At 29.3% G+C, this 25,522-nt stretch overlaps 4 protein-coding genes across 6 annotated transcripts in view; 1 reads left to right on the top strand and 3 right to left on the bottom strand.

Annotated features, from left to right (window-relative positions):
• LOC143895471 (uncharacterized) overlaps positions 1 to 25,522 on the top strand; it is an 80,353-nt gene that overhangs the window by 43,205 nt on the left and 11,626 nt on the right. For both annotated transcript variants that reach the window (XM_077402584.1, XM_077402583.1), the window contains exon 2: positions 24,966 to 25,129. The gene's annotated coding sequence lies outside the window, so the exon portion shown is untranslated. The remainder of the gene's footprint in view (positions 1 to 24,965; positions 25,130 to 25,522) is intronic.
• LOC143895637 (uncharacterized) lies at positions 1,755 to 14,945 on the bottom strand. Its single transcript, XM_077402945.1, has 26 exons — positions 14,645 to 14,945; positions 14,382 to 14,501; positions 13,879 to 13,996; positions 13,277 to 13,538; positions 12,902 to 13,018; positions 12,615 to 12,705; positions 12,318 to 12,451; positions 11,302 to 11,434; positions 11,177 to 11,206; positions 10,227 to 10,421; positions 9,435 to 9,554; positions 9,250 to 9,367; positions 8,875 to 9,136; positions 8,664 to 8,774; positions 8,234 to 8,324; positions 7,936 to 8,084; positions 7,467 to 7,599; positions 4,587 to 4,889; positions 4,371 to 4,490; positions 4,141 to 4,258; positions 3,745 to 4,006; positions 3,557 to 3,673; positions 3,323 to 3,413; positions 3,060 to 3,205; positions 2,396 to 2,528; positions 1,755 to 2,317 (listed from the first exon to the last, which is right to left on the bottom strand). Exons 1-26 carry the CDS (start codon positions 14,786 to 14,788, stop codon positions 2,105 to 2,107), a joined length of 3,831 nt encoding a protein of 1,276 aa, XP_077259071.1. The 5' UTR covers positions 14,789 to 14,945; the 3' UTR covers positions 1,755 to 2,104.
• On the bottom strand, positions 14,962 to 21,007 carry LOC143895457 (uncharacterized). 2 transcript variants are annotated; one of them, XM_077402562.1, is made up of 9 exons: positions 20,854 to 21,007; positions 19,889 to 20,008; positions 19,677 to 19,794; positions 19,234 to 19,495; positions 17,540 to 17,656; positions 17,239 to 17,329; positions 17,020 to 17,162; positions 16,753 to 16,885; positions 14,962 to 16,073 (listed from the first exon to the last, which is right to left on the bottom strand). In XM_077402562.1, exons 1-9 carry the CDS (start codon positions 20,992 to 20,994, stop codon positions 16,020 to 16,022), a joined length of 1,179 nt encoding a protein of 392 aa, XP_077258688.1. In that variant the 5' UTR covers positions 20,995 to 21,007; the 3' UTR covers positions 14,962 to 16,019. The 2 variants fall into 2 exon arrangements, with proteins under 2 accessions (XP_077258688.1, XP_077258690.1); XM_077402564.1 differs by lacking the exon at positions 19,889 to 20,008.
• LOC143895455 (uncharacterized) lies at positions 21,672 to 24,958 on the bottom strand. Its single transcript, XM_077402556.1, has 9 exons — positions 24,467 to 24,958; positions 23,896 to 24,015; positions 23,406 to 23,523; positions 22,879 to 23,140; positions 22,672 to 22,788; positions 22,375 to 22,465; positions 22,154 to 22,296; positions 21,926 to 22,058; positions 21,672 to 21,812 (listed from the first exon to the last, which is right to left on the bottom strand). Exons 1-9 carry the CDS (start codon positions 24,608 to 24,610, stop codon positions 21,759 to 21,761), a joined length of 1,182 nt encoding a protein of 393 aa, XP_077258682.1. The 5' UTR covers positions 24,611 to 24,958; the 3' UTR covers positions 21,672 to 21,758.

Raw genomic sequence — 25,522 nt, 5'->3', positions numbered from 1 at the left:
TAACATTATTAATATTACCAGTTGCAAAATTGACTATAAACATTCGTGCGTCACTATAATTAATCTTTATTTTGTAGAATAAATTACTGTGAAATAAAAGTAAAAGGCGAAAGTGAAATACGGTAATCGATGTTATTGTAAACTAGAAAACATAAAATATATAATAATATTAATAATAAAATTTAGTACAATATGAATTATAAGTGCGTAATTAATTATGATATGCACGTTATTATTATTGTGAAGCTATTATATGAAAATTAAATAAACCAAATAGCGTTATACATAATGTACCGTTAACATGTGGGACTTCAATGGACCAAGAGACACAAAAAGAATGAAAAAAGTTCCTATAAAAATGTGTCAAAATATTTAACTTTTATTTTCGAGTTATAGTCATGTTTGTATTCCATTATAATGTGAAGCTGCTTAACGTTATAAAAAGTGCTTAAAATGACCACCTTCGGCCTGAATTCAAGCCTTATACGGTCGTCGTGTCGTAGAATGCCTCACTTTTTCAAAAATACCCAGGTGTTTGTCGGATTCGTTGGCAGCCTTCTTGTATACGTTGACGAAGCCATTTCAATGCTGATAATGCGGGTGTTGAATAAACAATTATTTTCAAGGCTCCATACATAAAAATCTAATGGAGTTAAATCTAGAGAACACGCAGATGGATCATAGTTTTTTGTGTGCAGTCGTGTCAGCGTCGTTCATCGTTCGCTATACGTGACTCCACTTCTCGCTATCATGCTCGCTATGATGCCCACTGTTGCTAAGAGATTTAACAACTAAGACATTTTACATGCCTACCGAGTCCGGCTTATCGCTTCTCATGCGCTCATTCGCTTAGACGTTTTAATTAATTGTCTATAATAAATATTAGTATATATTGCGGATTTTGCAAGATGGTACATGACTTTTTTTCAGTTTGACCCAATCTACCTTCACGTTTCGGTTGATTAGTAACTTGTCTGACACCCTGTATATATATACGTACTATATATAAAATAATTATATATATATATATATATGTAGGTCTGGAAGTATGTTCCGGGACTTTTATTTTTGATATCGGTATATTCCGGGACATTTGGCAGTTTCCAGGACTGTCCTGGAAAAAATTGATGTCCTACGGCAATTTTCGGGACAGTTTTTTGAATCTGATTACATATATATGCGTTATATTCCAGGACTGTACATTTCAAAAAACGTAAACAGTTCCGGAACATACCTCTGGACCTACATATATATGTATATGTATATATATGTATATATATGTATTCCATATCAAAGGAATTAAATTTAATTATTTTCGATAAACTATATGTTAACAAGAAACGTTTTAATACATTTTATTTGTTGATTCTGTGTTCTCTTAAATAAATACATTATTGCTTATTTCCGTTTGCATGTATTATATGTCAAGTGCTAGAAGTCAAAATTATTTTTGCTACGTTAATGCCGCTAATGGTACCGCATGTATTTAAATTTTATATAATAATATGATGTGCGTATGTTTTGTTTAAGCAAATATTTACTTAAGCAATAATTACGTACCTATAAATCCTTAATTATCTTTTGTAATATGTGCAAATACTACTACATTAAAATTTCTGTAACTAATTAAAATTTTTTATATTATACTATTTCACCGACACAGTATATATTGCAGTAAAGTATGATATTGCTGTAGTTGCAAGCTAGAAAAATATTTTAATTTTTATGTCGTTAGCAATAATTAAGTTTCATTGTTATATATAATGTTACACAACATTATTATTTTTTAAAATATGCATTAAGGCTCCTGGTCCCTGAGCCGAGAACTCTGCGTTGACGGTGGCGACGTATACCGTCGCGGCAGAAATCAGAACTCTTTCCAATGGAGAATTCTGTCCTTTGTGACATATTGACAACCTATTTTGTTGTGCATGCTATTTCTTTATTATTCGCTCTGTGCTTGTGCTTTAACGTTTAACGTAGGTATTCGTGAAAGTCGTAAAATTGACAGAAAAGTAAGATTTGCATGCGGAAGGAACGTTTTCACCTCCTTTCGATAGCCGCGCGTTAAACGGCTGTTTTTCCCGTATGTTTAGGCTTCGTTTTATGGCTGTTTGTTTATTGTCGAGGAAAAAGGGTAGTTTTCGGCCAATTTCGGAAGTGTTCTGAAACTATCTATAGTGTTGTGTCTTTGTATTGTCTTTTTATTTGAAAATGGCATGCACAACAAAATTGGGTGTTTTCCTCGCCTCGATAGTAAGAATCCAATATGGCCGTGGTGACTACCCAGGAGCCTTAAATGCAATGAATCAATTTTCTATAAAAAGAAAAAAAATAAGATAAATCCTTTTCCTAGAAAATTAGTTTACTTTTCACTACAAAAAGTATTTATTACCGTAGAAAATCCCTCTAGAGATGATATATAAATACCACCAATTATTAGGGTGTGCGTCTTCAAAGAATTTTGCATCACAAATAAAAGCAATTTTTGTATTGATAACGGGGCTAAATACCACATCGTATTGTACCTAAAAATTTACAAAGATGTTAGATTTAGCGTTATTTTTGGTTATATGCTCGCGTATTTCAATATCATATGAATACTTCTACTTTTTATTTATTTTAAATTTATTTTGAAAATATAAAAAATTTACAAGTATATAAAGATTTTAATCCAAAATAATTTGTTATCAAATATTTATGTAAATATTATTCTAGAATAACAATATTTCTTTAAACACTTTAAATCTAATATAAAAAAATAATATATTTAACATATTCAATGTCCACACACTAAGATGAAAATGGCCGATTTTAGGCTGATTTCTATATTCTTGTAACTCGGCGTAATGGATTCACTACAATAGCTATACCAAATAGGGAATACTGTTCTCTCTTCTTATAATTTATTTTTTTAATTTATTATTGATTATTTTTGGAAAATATAATAGTTTAAAAGTCGATAAAAAATATCATATGTGGGATATTGAATTTGTTGAAGGAATCCATTTGTTTCGTTCGTTCATCATTAGATTTGAATCTTTATATGATGTACTTACGCGGCATTAAATATTTCTGAACTGTGATCGGTAAGTGATTGTCCAACAAAATTAGGTACAAATATCATCATAAAGTGGCCTGTTACCATACCGATGCATATTATTATTTCGGAAATCTCATTTAACGCTGTTAATGCATTGAGTAGCTATAAAAATATATTACATTAATATTCATATTTCACTTTATAATGCACGAATTCATAACTATGGAAATTAAATTAAATGTAACATGCAAAATACATATATACATGTGCGTTACTTACTCGAAAAAGATTGCAACTTAAAGACATTACACTGATCATTAATATAGCGAAATACCATTTGTTCATAATATTCATAAGAAATGTAGAAAACCTTCAAAGGCAAAGAAAAATCCAATTCATTAGTTTCGAATCAAACATATCATAAGGGTACAAAGAATGTGCTTTTTTATAATTAAGATTAAAGTGTGTCATGTATAGACGGTAATTAAAAGAGCAAATTAAATAAAGACTAACTGCATAGATTTTCTATGAATATGAACAGCACGGCTAATCTTCTTATACATCACATGCGCTTTCCGACAAGCAGGAATTTGAAGCGTATGTTTAGTCACTGTATTTTCAATTAAATTTCTGCAAACAATTTATATATAATCAACAATTCAAAATAGATTTTTTTTTTTAACAAACGTACACGCACTCACCTAGCAATTTTGCAAGTTGCGCAACAATGCCTCAAGAATGCCATCGACAATGATCCCGTCGCAAGTATCGAAAACATTCCAATTATTATTGTCATAACTTCATATATTAAATAAATATAAAAATATTGTTGCTCGTCAATAAAAAATTCAGAGTTTATCTTTATTTTACGTGGCCGGGATTCATTCATCGGTGCGATAGCATCAAAGATAACCGGTATTAATTCGATAATTATAACACAAAATATAGCAAAGGCGACGAGAACTGGAAACGTTAAAAATGACAAAAAAGCATATCCCCTTATTTAATTTATCTTAAGTATTTATTTTCAATTTCAAATATAGAGATATAGTGTTGAAAATTATACGTATTTAATTTGTTTTATAATTTATACTTACAACTCAGAAATAATGAAAAAAGACGACTCTGAAAAGCATACTTTTCCAATATTCTAATTTCATTATTATTTTCGACTGTATTCCAGTCCAATTTAACTTGTTCGAACAAATATTTCACCTGTCGTTCAAATAATTATTGCTTCCCAAATTTCTCTTTATACTCTCGAGAATAAAAATTCTCGGATAAAGGGACACTCCGCCATAAAAATAAAATTGCAAGTAATACTTACTTCTTTAAAATTAAAATAATAGGAATTATAATTTACAATATATAATATAGTAATAAAAATATATGAAAATTCTTTAAAGATAAATTCCAAGTTGCACGTCGTCGTTAAAAAAGTCGTAAACTGCAACGCATAAGTATAAAGTATATACCAAAACTATTAATAAAAAGTCACCCCAAAAAAGCGCCACGTGTAAGAAGAAAATGATCGAGAAATTACCTGAAACAAAAGAACTAAACAATATGCGCCAAGGAAGAACGCTGTTTGCACTTGCATAACGATCGACGTTTGATAAGGCCACAAACCAATCGCTGTCAACATAACCCGATAAATATTGTAATAACGTTCGCCAGAAAAGCCCATCTTGAGTAAGGAACGATACACACACGTTTGCGGATGAAAATATCGTCGGATAATACTGTATTCTGAATATTTCTTTATTTTCCGCAAAATTTTCTTCGCACGCGATAAAACGTGGATATAGTGGATAGCAAAACGAAGGTAATTTAATAATTTACTATAATTGACACAATTTTACGCAGTGAGAACGGAAAGTGCTGTAATTCCGTCAACTACGTGTGAAATAATGATATATTACATTAAAAATGGCTATATTCTTGCGGCACATGTTGATATATTAGAAAAAAATATAGATATATCCCGTTTCGTTCTCATCATGGTTCAGACCGGCGCAGTACGGCGTATCTCGGCGAGAGCGTAGTTCACATCAGTGCGACATTCTCCAGCGGACGAACGAGTTCTCTAAAGTTTCGAAACGATTAAGAATATCTTTCGGTGTAAAATATTTATATCTGGCTTTTCGATAACAATCTCCTCTTTTGAGTGACGTATTACACGCATTATATGCATATATTTTATTGACTTCTTATTGCAAGTATTGATTATTTTGCATGGTATAAAAAGATTTAAAGGATACTGTAGATTTTTTTTCTAAATGATCAGTTTCAAGTATGGTAATATTGACTTCAGTAAGTGTACAATTTTGGTATAGGGCGTGTAAAATCATGTTATATTATTATAATTATTGGGATGTTGTGTAATGTTTGTCACTGTTTGTTTTCAATTACCTCGCATGACGGACTGTTACTTGACTAACTGGGTCCGCGAAAGGACCACCTTAATTCCAAAACCTGGCGGAATCATCAATAAGAATGTAAAGGTGTATGAAGTGAAGTGCGCTTTATTTGTTCTGAAAGAAGTGTCATATAATAATAGGGGTATTCAAATAAGTTAAAGTTTAACGGTTTGACAGGTTATGTCGGGTTAAAGTCGGGTAAAAAGTTAATTTTTAAACTTTTAACCCAAAAATATTAACGTGATAAGTTAATGGGTCACTTATGTATTGTATTTTGCATAACCTTAAAGAGTAGCGCGCCCAAAGTTAATTAATTGACTTTTTACTCGACTTTAACCCGACATAACCTGTCAAACCGTTAAACTTTAACTTATTTAAATACCCCTAATATATTTGCTTTTTAATCGCAAATTACCTAACAGCTAATTTTAATTTTCATGTATAACTGTCATTTTTAATATATCTTGAATCACAGAAATAATTTTATTTCAGATAGACCAATATAATTTTAAAACTTTTATCTTATTTCTGCAGTGTATTTGACATATGTCTTTGGCTAAATTATTGCATAAGTGTAAGTTAATGGTTTTACATTATTATCGCGGAATTTAAACATTTTTCTTTATTTAGTCATCGCACAAAGCACACAATACCGTATAAAATAAAGCATTAATGTATTTAACATCTAAAAAAATAACAATAACAAGAAAATTACCTACACAATAAATGGATATAATTAGAAACGCAATCAAATTTAATAGATTTTTGTTAACTTCTTCTATCTAACGGGCGACATGCCATATACATATACAATATAATAATGTCATAAACATTATTTATATTCCTAAGAATATCGTTACTTCTATATATTTTCTATATTATTCTATGTATAATAAGAAAAATAAACATGTGCATAAAAAATAGAGTAAATAATAGAAAATTATCTCCTTTTGTTCACAATGTACAAATTATTATATGAATATATCCTTCACACACACACAATAGGAATCATATTTATTATATTTATTTATATTCACATTTAAGTGTGTGTGTGTGTGTGTGTGTGTGTGTAGCCCATAAGAGTAATAATAAGCAAATATAAAAAGGTCATTAAATCCATGTTTTGCTCATGTAATAAGATTTGAATTAATATAATGCTATTTTTATTTATATTGCAGTCTAATGTTTTCAAAATTATTCCATTTTAATGTAATTTTTTATTACTTAATGCAATAGTAATATAAAACTACATATGGTATAATTAAAGCATATAGCAAAATTAAAAAAGATATTACAAGTGCAAATTATTTATTAACCCTCCGTGGTCACACCTATTTTTTCAAACAAGGAAGTCACTTTGGGTCATTTCACCATTTGACCATTTATCCACCGATCGTGTTAAAAAAATTCTCGAATGCACTTGCGATATTGCTAAATTAATTGCTATAAAAAAAGAAAAAAAAGTGCCTAAGGAATTTTTAATATATAAAAAAAATTCGCAAAAAATTTGTTTTTTTAACGGTCTCTACCTATAGAGGATACTTCAAACTCTTGTAGATGGCGGACCAAGCTCCATTTTAAGCTAGGTATTTAGCTGATATTTAGATCCAAATGAGGGTGGGTCAAATTGACCCATTACCACGGAGAGTTATATACATATATATATAATACATATATATATAATATGTATATAATATTTTTAATATAAATATATAAAGAACAGTCTATTGAATTAATAACATATAAAAACCGTTTTAAATTCCCACCTTGATATTCTTGATTTGCTATAAAACGTTCTAAAAGTAATTATTTCATCTTCGAATAGGAGAAATTACTATATCAGCCACTACGTTTCCACTGCTTTTACAAGTTTCATTGTTGCACAGAATAAAGTATTGTAAAATAAGATAGCGACATACTCACAAGCTGAGAAAATAAATTTATTATTTTGGGGCAAACTTAGAAGTGAGATTTATTTTCATATCCTGCACGACACAAGTTACCGTAGTAAATTGTTCCAGTGACACACAATACAGATTAGCCATGACCCATTTGCAGGATTTCATGCTTCTTTGCATCATGAACAATAATAATTTTTGCGTTGGCACGGACGTCATATACCATTGTGTATCGTATCTAGAAATTTTCATAATATTCAATGCACTTCTCTGTACTAGAAAAAAAAGCTGTTCAACCCATTGCGCCTTGCAATATTTAAAATTAATAAGGACATTTCTACCAATTTAAGCAAAATTGGTAGAAATGTCCTTATTAATTTTAAATATTTGTTTAGTAACTTCACTAAATCTTTATATTTGCCAAGAATATAATTAATAGTATATAGCATTTATAATAAAGTTTTAAATTTTGACATATTATAAAAATAATTCTATTTTAAAATATTAAAATTACATATATATGTATATAACATTGACAGAAATGTTGAATCATTAATTTATCGACGATACTCACGCTTTTCTAAAAATTTCATTGCTATTATCTATAACTTTCTGTCCCATATAATTACCTATAAACATATAATAAAAATGACCGGTTACAAATATCGTTACAAACGGTACAAGATCGTTATTTTGATCTGGTAGAGTGGCAACTTGGAAAAGCTGAAACAATAATATCAAAAAAAATTTATATTAACATTCTCTATGTGATGCTAATCTGATATTGAATAGATATAATGAAAGTATTTTTTAGTAAAATATATTAACATACGACTAATGATGCGCAAATCAATAAATTTATTTTTACTTACACGAAATAAATTTATGCTCAAAGAAGCAACGCCCAGAACAATTAGAATAAAATAGGATAGCGTAAATGTAGATGTAAAATATTCAAAAAATCTTAAAAAAAAAAGAAATTTTATCATGTCATTAAAAATATTTTTAACAAATATTTGCAAAATTTTATAACACAATACAATTGCTGTATTACGTATAATCGTAATAAATTAATTAAAATTATGAAAATAAATGAAGATACCTGTAAAAATAGAAAACAATCATAAAATTTATAAATTAATAAATAAAATGTTAAAAATTTTTATACAAAAATGTTTTCTTACTTCAATTAATTAGTAAAATCTAATTTAAAAACTTCTTTAAAATATTTAAAAAAAAATTAATTATGAAAAAATCAAAACATCTCTAATATTGTTAATGAAAAAGTAGTAGATTACCAACTCGAAAGCTTTTTGATGAATTTCTATAGCATTAATTAGTTTCATATAAATCTTATTTTCTTTACTCAATCGTAATAATACGCTCTTATCCAATGCACACGTTATTCGATAACTATAATAAATGCGAAGTAATCAATAATCATATGTAATTATATATACTAGAGTGATTCTTTTTATTCACACTTAAATCTTCATTATACAATATATCTTACCTAACTATTTCAAACATGCCACAAATATGATAAATATATGCAAAAGTCAATGTTTCTGTAGATACAACTGTTATAATTCCGATAATAAGTGTTATAATTATATGCAATAATATAAGATAAAAGTATTTTTGTTCGTCAAGAAAATATTCCACTAAGAACGGGAGATTTCGCGCGCGTGATTCATTTAATGGTGCCACAATGTCAAGAATATCCGGCAAAAACGGCAATGAAACATAACCAACAGTACCGGGATAAGCTATGCCTGAAATCACAAAGTACATGAAGAGCTAGCCTATAAGAAATTACAAACAAACGTCATTCTTAAAAAAATATGTCTATTTCGTATAATTTATATTTTTTGGTTCGACATCCTACCTACAAATACGTACATACATCTTCTTGCGGTCTTGGCATATTTCCGTATTATCTCGATTTCTATTTCGTCTTGTAACGCATTCCAATCAATTTGAATACGTTCCATTAATTCTTTAATCTGCTTCATGCGTTAAGTTTATTGTCAAAAAACTCAATGAAACGGCGAATCATGTATAACATCTTACCTTTTGAGATTGTATATAGAACGTACTGTATTTTAAAAGATAAACTGTGGAAGGAATAGCGAACGACAGATCATTTAACACAAACTCGAGATTGTATTCCATTGTAAATAGTTTCAACAACTGAAACCATAAGTTGTGTACATATTGTCAAGCTAGCAAAACAGTTTCCTTTTTTATCATTCAACAATACAAAGTGCATGTTCGTTCGTACAAAAATTATCAAGAATTACTTTTAATAATAACATAACTCTTCAGATATTTTTATTAAGCTTTAAAATAGTTAATTTATATATGTAAATTTTCATTAATATTTTCATCATAATTAAAAAGAATATTCTTATTTATCTCTGAAAAATCTTTACATACATTTAAAAATAGTTAATAGCATTTTTACATTGCAAGTGGCGTTCAAAAATAAAGCTTTTTATATTTTTTAGTTTTATAACCAATACTTTGCACAAATGCCATCGCGAAAATATTATAGTTGAAAAAAGGTGAAATAAAGGGAGCTTTCCAGCAAGCGGCACGAGTCGACACAAACGTCGTTCTATCTTTCTTTTTCGGCAATGAGTAACAAAGACAAAACACTTGTGCCGACTTGTGTCGCTTGCAGGAAAACTCCCAGTGAAAGCTCTCAAAGCAAATAAATTATAAATGTGAGTCGTCTAAGGTGACGTATTATTATAAAACAGAGAGAATATGTTTTATATAAAATTATAATGTAATAAAATACTAAGTACTTTATTTCATTTATATTTATATAGTGTGAATTTTTTTTTATAAATTATATACCTGAGCAGTTATCAAAAATAGAATCGTAAAGATACAGAAAATCGCGTAAATTCGCTTAAAGAATGAGTCACCATATGGCCATAGACCGAGTGATAATAAAAAAATTCTATATAGTTTATAGTAGTGATATCCAAGAAATTCCATTCCTTTTAGAGAAGTTCGTCGCGTGTGCGTTTTCAAAGTGCTTTGGTCTCTCTTTCACTTCACCATTATAACAGTACACTTTATTAAATAGGCACGTACTATTTTTCCTTTTGGGAGAACTTTCCTCTATAGTTCCAGATATTATCTATAATATCGCAATTCCAATTTAATGTAATAGCTATAATATAAGGCGAGAAAAATAATGGCCAAAATAAAGGCAATGATCGCAGCATGAGAAAAGTTACCGGTGCTCGCAATTATGTAAATTATACTTTTATCATTCTATAGACTTTTGTCAAAGTGCTTCTTAAATTATTCTATTTTATTTGTTATACCTACGCAAGCGCAGTTACAGTTACGCTCCTTTTCACTCAGTCTGTCTGTTAGTATTATTCTGTTTGTCGTGCATTACGTTTCGTAATTTTATCCATACAAGATACAAGATAGAGCTCTGTATTAGCACGTTGTATTATGTTAAAATTTATAAAATAACGTAAATTATAAATATTTAAAATGAAATTATGATTAATACAATTTTGACATCTTATAGAAATAGAAGTGAAGTAATGAAGAAATAAAGTAATTGCAAGAAACAACACATTCACATTTATATTATTCGGTATGTAGAAGACAAACAATATTTTGTGATGCCTTATAATTTTGTGAAATTACAAAACTGTATATAATTATACAGCCTTTCGGATTGTATCATACATTACTATTAATTAAAAAGTTTCTTTCTTTGTATAATAATATTGACTGTAAACAATTGTTCGTTTACAACATCATCGCATTGAATAAAGTACCATAAAATAAGACACGGATGAACTCATAGTCTAGAACAAGAAGAGTATCCGCAAAAAAGAGTATAACACATATGACGAAAGTATAATACCATGTGTTAAGTTAAAAAACAAAAAATTAATATTACCGTGGCAAAACCTTCCAGTGATGCGACATAGATACCACCTACGAGTAACATACAATTTTTCGAACTTCTTTGCATTACAAATAATATCAATTTCTGCGAATGCAACGGCATCATATACCACTTAGAATTATATCTAAAAATATAATAACGATATATAACTGTTAATTATTGTTTTATAAGAGTTATTAACGTATATATATATATATATATATATATATATATATATATGGTTTTATATATATATATATATATATATATATATATATATATATATATATATATAAAACCATTATATTAATACAGTCATTAACATGGTATTATCATAGTTATTTATATCACACGTGCGTGGACAGTGGCTTATTCCGCGCGCGCAATCTGTGCGACAAATAGCCAATTTCCCCACACGAGAAATTCCCCACTTAAACCCGTGCAAGAATAGTTATTTATGCAACAAGTGCTGGAAGATGAAAATTCACCCGGGAATTTTCAACATCACGCACGTGTTGCATACCCTATTTTATGTTGCAAGTGCGTGGAAAGTCGCCTATCACGCGCGCGTCGCGTGCGTAATGGGCCACTTTCCATGCACGTGTGACATAAAAAATATAGTAAAATTAAAATTTTAATACATATACATACATTACAATTTTAATTTTTTTGAAAAAATTTGATAGTTATAATTATACAGCAATGTGAATATATTTTTATTGTATACACAAATCAAAAATAAAGAAAATATTATTAAATAAAAAAATATATATTTTGCATACTTATACATATTTGCAAATAATCATATTATACCTTTGTTTATGTTAAGAACAGTTTTGCATATTGATAGCTTTGATAGTACGACTAATTTTTATTATTAGAACTTTATAATATTGTAATTTATAATAAAAACTTTTGTGCGCAGTGTTATATAAACGAAAATTGTAGCACTTTCGTGCACAGTGCAAAAATAATTATAAAATAATTCAAATAATGTGTTCAATAAATATCGATTTTCAACAACTTACATTCTTGATAAAAAATCATTGCTATGATTCAACACTTTTTGTCCCGAATAATTGACAAAAAAGAAATAAAATAAGTGAATAAATACATTTGTTATGGGAATGATATTTTCAATAATTCCCTTTGCAGTTACAGCCTAAAAAATTTAAAAAAATCTCAAATCTCTGCACAAGAAAAAATGCTTTGCCGACTATATATTTATATTAGTACCAAAAAAAAATAAAGCTTTTAATATACATATGTTTTTATAATTTTCATTCCGTTAATGGAAATTATCAAATGCGCAATATCTTACTCACGCGACACAGACTAACAGTTAAAGATGCTATGCCGAGCAAAAGTAGGAAAAAATACATTCTTACAAAAGTATTCTTCATGAATTCGAAAAACCTTTAACAATGAGAAAAAAGCATTATGTGGATCACTCAAAGATATTACGAGGTTATTACACTGTTTAACCAGTTTCGAAACAGAATAGATTAATACATCGTAGGATGAACATATCACGAAAATCACACAAGCTTAAGTTTGAAAAAACGTATAAATAATATTTAAATCTTGAATAATGCGATGAGAAACTACCGACTCGATAGCTCGTCTGTGAATGTCGACGGCACTGATTATTCTAGCGCAAGCTACGCAACGTCTTTCAGAAATTGAGTTGCCTCTTTTATGATCGTCCAGAACATATTCAATACGGTAGCTGAAAGAATAAAATTATCTTGACAAAAAGAAGAATTATATCATTCAGCACAATGACTTACAAAATGTAATCTACTCTTAAAACGCTTTGTGAGCAAAAATAAAAAAATACGGCACAAATATTTTTCGAAGTTCCACACGTGTGCACAGTTTCAAAAAAATCGGCGTGTGACATATGGGTAGTGTTACTTATAAAATATATAAAAAATATGTATATCTTAGAATGTCTATATTAATTCGTTACATATCATTTTTTTACCTAGCTATTTCAAACATTCCACATGCATGCTGTATGAATGCTACGTATATAGATGTTGTAGACATTAGTGTAATTTGAAGAATAAAAAAGCCCACGAATATATGTAGAAGAATAGGATAAAAGTATTCATCGCTGTCAACAAAGTATTCCACTAAAATCAGCAGGTGACGTGGACGGGACTGGTTAAGCGGTGCCACAAGATCAAGAAGATTTGGTATAAAATGTACACAAACGAAGAATATCGGAATGCTATACGTCATTACTGTAATTATTAACACGAGATTAATGTTGATTATATTGCATGAAGATAAAAAGTTAAAAACTTGAACATAAATTCAAAGTCAATAATGCAAGTAACAATTGAGATGATTAAACAAATCGTTCTTAGCACATATAATGAGGAACAAAAAATTTTCTTTAATTTTAATTAATTAAATTAATTAATTTCTGAGACAATTAACTTTATATTCGTAAAAAATTGTGATAAAAACTATACAAACTTTGGAAATTTAATTGCTTTATAAGTTTAAAATATTATTTATATAATATTAATATATTTCACACACTTTTGATGTAGCATAATAAAGTTTTACCAATCTTACGTGCAAATAGTAGTGCGTAAAATGCTCCAATATAAGTATATTTCTTAATTATTTCATATTCCATTTCATTTTTTAATGTATTCCAATCGTACTTGATCATTTTCATTATCTTTTTTATCTACAATTGCGCACAATATACGTTACTTTTATATTTATAACATAATGCTTAACTCTTAAATTACCGCATTTATTTATTTTAAGCATTATACCGCAATCTTTTTAAAGAATATACAATTGATTTATTTCAAAATATATTAATGGAAATCCTCTCATAATAATTTAATTATGTTACTATATAATAACGTGACTATTTGTTAACAGTTATCAGAGACAAATTTATTTAAAGTAAATTGAAAAAATTTTATTGTAATGTTTATTGTAATCTTTCTATTCTGTGCATTCGCTTATAGTTTTTTAAAAATTTAAGATAAATTTATAGATAAATTCAAGTACAGTTTTAAAAATAATATGTCGAATAATATCGTGGTGAGTGTGACACTTACCGATTTCATTTTCACGCAATATGTAACATATTTCAGGATGACAATGAAACAAGGAATCGTACATGATAAAATTTCAAGAAGATGATCCAAATTGTATTCATATGTGACAAATGTAAATAACTGAAAGTTGCTCGATATAAAATATAATCTTACATTATAGACAATAGAGAAAGCAAAATTATATATATATAAAATATAATATGGCTATTATATATAGTTGTAGTTATCCTTATCTATTTATCAATAATAATATTTGATGATACCTGAATTATTATGAGAGATACAAAATAAAGTAAACAAGAAATTCTTTGAATTTGGACATGCCACGCATTTTGATACGGCCATAGCCCGATAGTGGATAACATCACCCGATTAAGTGTATAATACCGACCACCATCGAAGTCCATTTCTGTGAGACAACTGAGAGCATATTTTCAGTGGCAACCAAGAGGGAAAAGAAGATAATTACAGCTGTTTCATTATGCATGACATTATTGCAGCGCGACAAAAAGATAGGGGAATTACTTATACAAGTCAAGGGGTGAAACAACTGTGACGATTAGGGTGGCGTGAAATAGTAGTAAGTAATATAAATTATATAAATTGCTTATAGATCGCATCCATCACCCTTCTTTTGTAAAGCCACTATAAATATTTTCAATATTTGTAATAGACACAAGAGAGTGCATAACACAAAATATGATATTTTATTAGTTTATTTTATAATACACTTTTGTAATTCCTTCTTTGGACTCGTGTGGTAGCAAAAATATTTTATATACTATGTCTTATTCATTGAGTTTTTTTGTTACAAAGTAATAATAGTTCAAATATTTTTCACGTCAATTCTTATATAAAAATAATTGGTTTATTAATTTAAAAAATATTTATATTACATTTTTTAAGATAATAAAAGTAATGCGTTGTTTTTGGTTGATATTAACAATTATTGTTAACAGTTGCTATGTCTCTCTCTTAATTAGATAACAGAATAAGATCCTGTGTCCCGATTACAATTTAATACCATGCACATAATCAAAATTATTGTAAGCTATATAAAATTTACATCAATTCACAAAGAACAGTGTGACTCGAGTGATGTCGTCGCTATCAACATCAGAAATTCTTTGTTATTTTATTATTAATTACGTTTAGAGTAAGTACAACATTGCAAAGTAAGACACACACAGTGACACACAATCTAAATAATTTAAAAAAATAATTCTTTTTACCGTCGCCTTTTTATTGTAATACAATTCTAAAACTGTTACTGAAATATAAAATCCTCTCTCGATGCAATAATAAAACCGTTAAATATATACTGAATATATACGTATAAATATATATAGCATAAAATAAAAAGAAAATATAAATTAAAAATGTGCAGATAAAGATGATAATGTGTAGTATAGATATTTATATAAAATTGCATAATTTGAAAATTATAGTGTTCAAACTACTAATTGTTTTTCAAAATAAATTTTTGTACTGTAATAAAAACCATGGAGTAATTACATTGTGATACGTTTTTATTTTTGTAATTACGCAGTCCAATCCTTTGGTTTGTTATTAGTAATGTTATTCATCAGACGATTTTGTGACGATTGCATATTACTGCTGTATATATATATTGCATAATTATTTACGAACCGAGTACATAACCATACAATAAGACAATGACATACTAACAAGCTGAAACAAGAAATTTCTTTCATATTACTAATTTCTTTTCCTTATGTTTTATTTCATAATATTATGCTTTCTTAAAATTTTTCTATATATGTGCTTCCGACTTTTGTGTAGTAACACTTTCGTACTTTTAAATTTTATTACTATATATACAGAGTGTCACCTAATTCGTCCACTATTTACAGCAATATTCCTTATCAAAAATTGAGTCGAAAAAGTCTTGAGCCATTTTTTTCTATAATGCTTAATTATTGAGTAAAGTTAATCCACTCAGTGCCGCCCTAAGCCGGCCGTACGTCAGTGAGCCGCGCGTAGCATGACTTATACGCCCGGCTAAAAGACAGTGCTGATTGGATTGACTTTATTCAATAATTACTGCTTTATTAAACATTACAGAAAAAAATGGCTCAGGACTTTTCGACTCAATTTTTGATAAGGAATATCGCTGTAAATAGTAGACGTGAATTTGACACCCTATATAATGGTATACTTTTATCTAAAAAATTATACTTTGTTCTTAATAAATAGTATAATTATGAAAACAATGGAATAGAAGATAAATCTTATAAAAAAAAAAAGTTACTTCAAAATACAAAATACATTTCTTGATAATATATACGTAGTATGATAAAATATATGTATGTACATATATATTTTCTATATAATATGTACGTAATATTACCGTGGCTAAACCTTCTAACGACATAACAAATAAGCCGCCAACGATTATCTTGCTGTTCTTCGTGCTTTGTCGTAATGTCATGAGTAATAATTTCTGGGCGTATAGCGGTGCTCTGTACCATTGTGTGCTATAACTATATATTAATAATATATATATAAATTGTTTGAAAGATTTAAAATTATTTGCTGCAGTTAGGATATTGTGTAATACATAAAATACTTTTTTGTAAAGTAAAAATTAACATGTTATTTATTAAAATGCACTCACATTTCTTGAAAAAAATACTCGCTATGGTCAATTATATCCTGCCCAAAATAGTTCATAAAAAAACCATATGCCACATGAGAGTATACATATAAACCGGTTGCAATAACTTCCAATATATTACGCATCGTGACTGCTTCAAATAACTATCATCAATAAATATAATATTGTCAGACCATTTATGATATTTATCTTTGATGCTATTTTAAAAGTGTTACTCACACGAAACATATTAACACTCGTCGAACCCACACCAAACACAAATAGAACAAAATAAGATGTCGAAAATTTATGTTGCATATTCTCGATGAATCTTGAAAAGTTAAGGCAATAATGTACGTTACAAGTAAATAAAAAATTATACTTTATAACGATAATGTGCAATATTATAACATAATATGCAATATTAGATGCAACGAATACATATATGATCTTGTTACGCTTATAAAATGTTATTAAAATTTTTTATTTTAACCTCAACGCAAAACAATTATAAGTATTTCAAAGTATGTCAAGTACTTACTCTAAACAATGTTGATGAGTGCTAAAAGCACTTAACAACTTAGTGCAAAGTCTGCATTTAATTTTTGAGGGTGTCGTTTTCGATGAGCATGTGTCGAACGCACATGTTAAGCGATAGCTGTCAATACAATTATGTCTTTATTGAGAACATACAAATTGTAACACACCGATAAGAAAAATATTAAAAAAATAAACTTGCTAATTGATTGTGATATCTTCGATCTATTTTCCACAAAATAGTAATGCTTATAGCATATTGCCTACTTGAGATTAAATGTTACAAAAATTAAACTTAAAATATCGTCTATATAATTCGTAAGTCTTTAAGAGACTCGCTTTTCCGATTTTGATGAAATTTACAGGTATATGTAGTACTTACTAAATGTAGTCAGAACCACTAGTGCAAAGTTGCGGAAATGCCTAGTTTCCGAGAAATTCATTATTCAGACTAATTATTATTTGTTTTTCAAGATTTTGATATATAAAAAATAATTAGAATTTAAAAATATTTTGCTGAAATGTTTTATTTTATTAGTGTATTAGAACTGTACGTACAGCGTAAAAAAAACTCATTTTCCTACATTTTTCGCACTGTAAGCACCTCGTTTCACGTAGAAAAAAAGTTAGAACCGTGTGGAACCGTACAATAATAGACCTCGTTTCGCACCGTAAGTATTATATATTAGGAGGCGATGTGGAGTGGACCTCGCTAGAGTTCCTCTAGTAAGAGTTAGGACACCGTCCGCCATTAATGGGGGAATTATGCGAACGATCGAGAGAGACAGCCTCCTCACTCGTACTTTTCATGGATCTTTGTCTCACTCTCACTTATAGCTTTATCTCACTCCCACTAACGTTTTCCCCATTAAATGGCGGAACCAATCAGAAGTCAGACCGGGGTGTTCCTAACTCTTACTAGAGGAGCTCTAGACCAAGGCTTCGCGTGGAAAGTTGGAATCCAATGTAGAACCGTACAATAATAAACCTCGTTTCGCACCGTAAGTATATATAGGGAGCGATGTGGAGTGGACCTCGCTTCGCGTGGAAAGTTGGAAACTCTTGTGGTTACGTTCTATTTACGAAACTTCTTTTGTTAATAACTTTTGCTAATAGCTTTTTGTTGAAGGAAAAACTCCTCATTTCTAAACTCGCGCCTGAGCGCTAGGCTCTACGAGCGCTGCCTGGCTTATGGGCGCTATAAGCGCGCTGCCGATTGGCTTATAAAAACGGCCGATAGTGGGACTTACGACCAGCGTCACCGCCAGCGTTTACCACTCTCACTCGCGACCGGCATTCGTTTGCATACGCATGTGAAGCTTGTGATACTCTTAATAAACTTCTCAAGTATTATAACTTATAACCTGAACACTTTTTAGCTTCTTTGATGTCTTGTTTTTTTCTTTTTATGTTATTTTGACAACATTAGATATATGTACATTAGATATATGTATTATCCGATACAATATATAATAAAATAATACATTTCAGCAAAATATTTTTAAACTCCAATTGTTTTTTCATATCAAAATCTAGAAAAATGTTAATTAGTCTGAATAATTAAAATTTGTATTTATCAAAAACTAGGCACTTCCGCAACTTCAGACTAATATGGAGTTGTAAACTACATTTAGTTAAAAAAATCGAAGGGGAGGGGTAGCCTTCTAAAGTTAAGCCGAGAATTTCACATTGTTTCACCTGATAAGTTCGAACAATGCACAAGAATGCTGTACAAATATCATGTACATGTTTTCCGTCGCCATAATTACCGTCGTAACTACAAAACCGGCTATTATAAGCATAAGTGAAATAAAGTAAAAATATCTGTCTTGATCGAGAAAGCATTCTATTTGTACTGGAAATTGTCGTTGACGAGGCTCATCTAATGGCATTATAAGATCGAGAAAATCTGGTACAAATATAATTAAAAGGAAGAGAAATGTTCCTGGATAAACGATCGCTGAAAATATTCAAATTTAACAGATAATATTTACAATAACTAATAATATATATTTACGTGATAATTTGTTTTTAGGCATCTCTGACAGATACTTCTTTCAATTTAATTCTTTATTTATTTTTAAATAAAGTTCAAATCCTATAAACATTATTAAATGAGAACCGTGTTCTATTTTACTTACATCCAGACAAGATTGAATAAAATCTTGTTTTATATGCATATTTTTTAATTATTTTCAGTTCGTCCATGTTTCTTATCAATTTCCAATCGTATTGAATTTGATCAAACAGATTCTTCACCTACGATTACAAACAATGAGAGATTAAAATAATAAGTAGATATTTCATAGAATCACTTCTAATTAACTTCTTAAAATTGATTCAGATAACTCACGTGATTAGAATTAAAATACACTGTATTATATTTCAGAAGACAAACCATAAAAAGAATGCTAAATGAGAAAACTTCAATAAACAGCGATGTACTATATTCGTGCGTAATAAATGTTGCCAACTAGAAACAGAATTCTTATAATTCATTCTTAAATTCTTTTTCTAATCAAATATACAAATATGTTTTATTTTATGCATAGAAGTCAAACAGTAATGTAAAATGTGCAATTTATACGTGCCTGCAAATTTACACCAAATATACGTTGTATAATCTAGATATGATTTTTATATTCTTTTAGGGTAAACTCGGGTAAGTTGGCCATACACAAGAAAGATGGCCAACCTATGTTCTTTCAATCTAGATCGCCATGAAACATCGAATGAACATGGGTTGGCCATCTTTTCTGTATGGCCATCTTACCCAAGTTTACCCTATATGTAGAGGGTGTTCCATTTTAATCTATCACCCTTTTTATCTTTACAGGTCAAATAAAAAAATATATTTAGACAAAAGCGTAAAATTCTTATAATTTAAGTTACTCAATTACTTTCTGCAATTTAAAATACTCACTTTTTAATATTTTACATATATTTTTTGATAAATTTGTAAAGCACACATTTGTGATTCCAATAAAATACTGTTTTAATTAAATGATACAAATAGAAATTAAGCTTTATCTTACTCCATCTATATAAAACACATACATATGACATGCATTTTGTTTTTATTCTTATTCTTCTCACAATTTTTAAACTTTGTCGTATTTTGTTTTCACTTTTTCAGATGTTCATGGCACCATTACTCGCAAAATCGCGTGTATGTACATGATGTGTAAATGTGAGCAGTATATTAAGCTCCGTGCAGTATATTATGGTCCGTGATGTGCTCGCTAAACCTAAATGACTGCGCGGATCAGTCATCCCTATGGGAATAATAGAATAGATGCAACGATCACAGAGGCCTACCTGCAGTAGTATGTTTTGAATGAGAATGAAGGACACGCAGAGCCCTCGAACCATTCGACGTTCTGGCTTTTGATACGGCCACAGACCGATCGACTCCATTAGATGTCGGGTGATGTAGTACTCATTGTTGAAGAAATCCATTCCGATTGGTATAGTCGCTGCGATTTTGTGCACGCAGATTTGCAAAGATTACGCGCGATCCTATACCATTCTACCATTACCGGAATATTTTAGTAGCTATTACAAACTTATTGCATGCATTTTCCGCGTTATAATGACGATAATGCGTGGCATTACGAAGAATCTGAGATACCGGGTGGACAATTTATAAATTAACTTATTGCCAAACGATCTTTAAAGCAAGATTGGATGAGTCATTCGACTATCGTGCACCGTGGACTACCAAGAATCTGATTGCAACGTAAGGCAACTAAATTACATGTTTAATGTAACCACCGGTGGCTTTCTCAGAGGTGGAACGGTAGCAGCTACCAGAATTTTTACGCACGCGCGATGCGACAAAAAGTTTCTTACATTCACGGTGGTTTGTGCGCAGGAGAGCGTGACGGAGGGTTTCTCTTCCAGAGAAATGTCTCGCAAATACGTTACGATACCGACAAGCTAGAGAAGATCGTGTAAAACCGTTATTTTTGAAACTACTTTTACAAATTGTACGAAAGTGCATTTGAAGAAGATATCATCGATGCATGTGTGAAGGACATTCGAGTGTGTTCTGTTTCAGAAAGCCATAAGTGAGAAAAATATATTTCATTGTGATAAATGATAGTAAAAAAGTCTCGCGTGTCATGCTGAAGTAAGTTTTATTGCGTGATAGCATTCTTTAAAGTATAATAAAAAAGGGATTATAGACGATCGTAGCCATATTTTTGTCATATCGATATAAATCATGTCCGGGTGGAATAGAGTAGCATGGAGTATGACAAAGACGAGTTAATAAGCTATAATAAAATTTATATTATTTTGCATTATTCATGCTAAATACATTATATTTTATACATATCCAAAATAATTATTTATGTTTAAATATATTTATTCATAATAAAATTATTACCGTAGCAACTCCGTCCATTGAGAATGTAAATAGATGGCCAACATCGAATAAGATATTCTTTGAAGATCTGTGTAGTATAAATAATATTTTCTTTTGAATATGTGGAGACACGGTGTACCATTGTACATTATAACTATAAACATAAATAATTAGTAGATAAATATGTAATAGATATTATATTTCACTTGCTAGAACAAGTAGGCTATTCATTTTTAATCCGGCACTTACGTTTGTACAAACACGTCGGCACTGTTGTCTATCAAGTTTTGACCAAAATAATTAACCCAAAACATATAACATAAATGAGCAAAGACGAATATACCAAAATATGTTATTTGGCTCGTGTGTTTTGATTCAATTGCTTTCAAGAGCTAAGATTGAGCAAAAAGTATGAGTCTCTCAATTAAAAAGAAGTTGCTAGAAATCATGCTAACACAAGTTTTACTCACTTCAAATAAATTAATGCTTAAAGAAGCTACTCCAAATATGCACAAAATAAAGTAGGAGATAGAAAAAGTAGAGCATAAACATTCGGCGAATCTTGAATAAAAGAAGAAAATCATAAACATGCACGTGTATGTGTATGCGAATCTTCCATGTGTATATAATTTATAATTTATATATAAAAATTTAATATATCTTTTTTTAAAATATAATCTATTATAGCGTATATACGTAAGTCGTTTAAATATAAGCAAACTTTGAATATATTATCTGCACCAAATTATCCTTAAATTAATACGCACTCTAAAGATCGTCTGTGAATTTTAATAGCTTTAGACAATTTAACACAGATGGTGCACTTTGATTTAAACATACTCATCTGTTGCAAACGATCGTCGAATGCGTTCAAGATACGATGGCTAAAACAATGCCAATCGCATAATTTATAACAATTCAGAAATTGACAATATATATAACAATGAAATAATACGTAATAACAAACATCTTACCTAGTAAGCTTCAATAATCCGCAAGCGTGTTGTATAAATATCGCATATAACGTTTCAACGGTCAATAATATGGTTATATCTATAAGACCGATTACTAAGAAGTTTATAATAATAAAGAAAAAATATTTTTCCTGGTCGAAAAAGGTTTCGATTACAACAGGCAATTGATGTCGCCGAGGCTCGTTCAATGGTGCCACAATATCGAGAATGTCCGGTACGAAAAACAATGAAATGAAAACCAGAATGCCAGAATATAGAAAGACTAAAACCAGTGAATAATAATATATACATATATATATCGATAATATATCAATAATGAATTAAGAAAAATTAACATTGATCATTAATTAGCTGTTTTAATAGATATTTAATAGATATTTAACATAATAACTATTATAAATGAGCTAGTATAATAATATTGTGAAATATAATAATAGCAAGAGAGATACATTACATATTTTTTAATTATAATAAAATAAAAGTAACAAGTACATGCAAATTCTTATATAATATGAGTTTGTTCTCACATCCTGCAAAAATAGTATATAATCTCCCTTTATTCGCGTATTTTTGTATTATTTCTATTTCCTCTGCATCAGTTAGAGCATGCCAGTCATATAGGACTTGTTCGAAAAGGCACTTTACCTGTCAATTAAGTACTATAATTGCTTGCAATAGTTAATTTTACTATCAATGTATAATTCTATAATAATTTATTTTAATGAAAATAATATTGTGATAACGAAGACATTATTAAAAATGCAATGCGACACAAGTCGACACAAACATCGTTCTATCTTTTTTTTTGGCAATGAGTGACAAAGACAAAACGACACTTGTGTCGACTTGTGTCGCTTGCTGGAAAGCTCCCAATAATTGTCCGTGCAAGATATTGCAAATGCTAATTGGAATCAAGTAATTACTATTATATTTGAATAATGTATAGCTTGTGAAATATTTTGTATTGTTGACTATTTTATGCTTTGTTATTGTGGAATATTTTATTGATTAACTCACTTGTTCCGATTTGAAATATAGCACATTATATTCTACAGTGCAGATAAGAATAACAAAAGAGAAGGAAAATACTTTTGTAAGAAGATCCCTACTGTATTCAATCGTAACAAAGCTCATCAACTGAAAGCAATATTGTTTAATATTTATTATCATTAACAATCATTTTTAGATTATTTTAAATCCATATGATCATTTAATGTACAATAATTATTTTAATTATAATATTTAATATATTAGTATTTATAAGCAATTTTTTATAAAAAATTCTAAAAAAATTAGATATGTATAACTTAAATAAATCTTATAAAGAATAATAAGTGGTAACAATAATAGTATAGAGTAAGGGCTCGTGCAAAATGAGAGGAATAAGGAACAAGAAATTAAATATAGAGAGAATTCCGTGTCTTGAAAAAAGAAAGAAGACAATGTTGAAAAAAGATGCAACTATGAATTCTCTCTATGTTTAATTCCTTAATTGTTCCTTATTCTTCTCATTGTGCATGAGCCCTAATAACCAGAGCGCGCGCGCACACACACACACACAAAATATATCTATTAAAGATATGTATACCTGTGCAATTATACCTTCTACCAGGAAAAATGATATAAGAATCATTTTAATCCTTCTAGATCCTGGGTTTTGATAAGGCCATAGACCAATTAACGACATGAGAAGGCGGTTGAGATTGAAATAACGACTTTCAAATAAATGCATTTCGATTTGCACGTTGAAACTTTGGAACTACACGAGTATAGAATAAAAAAATCCCCCTTATATTTCTATTTTCTTCGAAACTGTTTTTTTTCTGGTTTGTTGGCTCTTAGTGCATCGTTATCCGAGATAATGTTAGTATATTATCTGATACCTTTTAAATTAAAAATTTTCTATACCTCACACACACACAAGAGGGGAAGTAAAAAATGTGCAGATCAATTTCGTTAATAGGTCTCTTTGCGCAGAACCATAGATAAAGGACACTAAGGAAATTATACATAATGACAAATAATCGTCGCATTAGGTGTGAAAGGAAATGTATTCTGTGAAAAGAAAAAAATGTTCTTTCTTCCAGTTCGCGCAAACGCAGTAACGCGAGTCATCTTCGCAACTTATTGAACAAGAGTGCCATTTACGGTTGAACAGTCGGCCAGTACACATAGTCGTTATTATTTTTTCCCGAGGAACCGATTCTTCAGATTGTGTGTCACCATAAGACGTTTATCTGATTTTCAATAAGTAAGTATTGATTAATATGGTGATTAACATCGATCAAACGCATGTTCACATTTCTAATTGCTATCCAAATTGTGTAATTTATAAGTTAGAATATAACATGTTGTGATCATTGTGCGTTTATAAATACAAATAAATTGTAGATTATAACTTACTATAAAAATTATTCCTGCTATTGAAGAAACATTCTTAATATATCTTCTTCGTGATATTTGTAGATATCATTGTTTTCATTCTAATCGCAAAAGTGTAAAAACAATGATTGTTGAGTTTCTATCGTTATATAGTTTCCAGATTATTATCTCAAAAAGTCTTGTGACAATAGGCATTTTTACAAATGTTTTATAAAACATTTTATAAAACAGTACTTACAATTAATGTGATTTATAATTGGTA

Source organism: Temnothorax americanus, unplaced genomic scaffold (genome assembly GCF_048541705.1).
Source record: "Temnothorax americanus isolate GAGA-0224 unplaced genomic scaffold, ASM4854170v1 Scaffold16, whole genome shotgun sequence".
In the NCBI taxonomy this organism is placed as follows: domain Eukaryota; kingdom Metazoa; phylum Arthropoda; class Insecta; order Hymenoptera; family Formicidae; genus Temnothorax; species Temnothorax americanus.
This window is presented reverse-complemented; position numbering and strand designations above follow the sequence as displayed.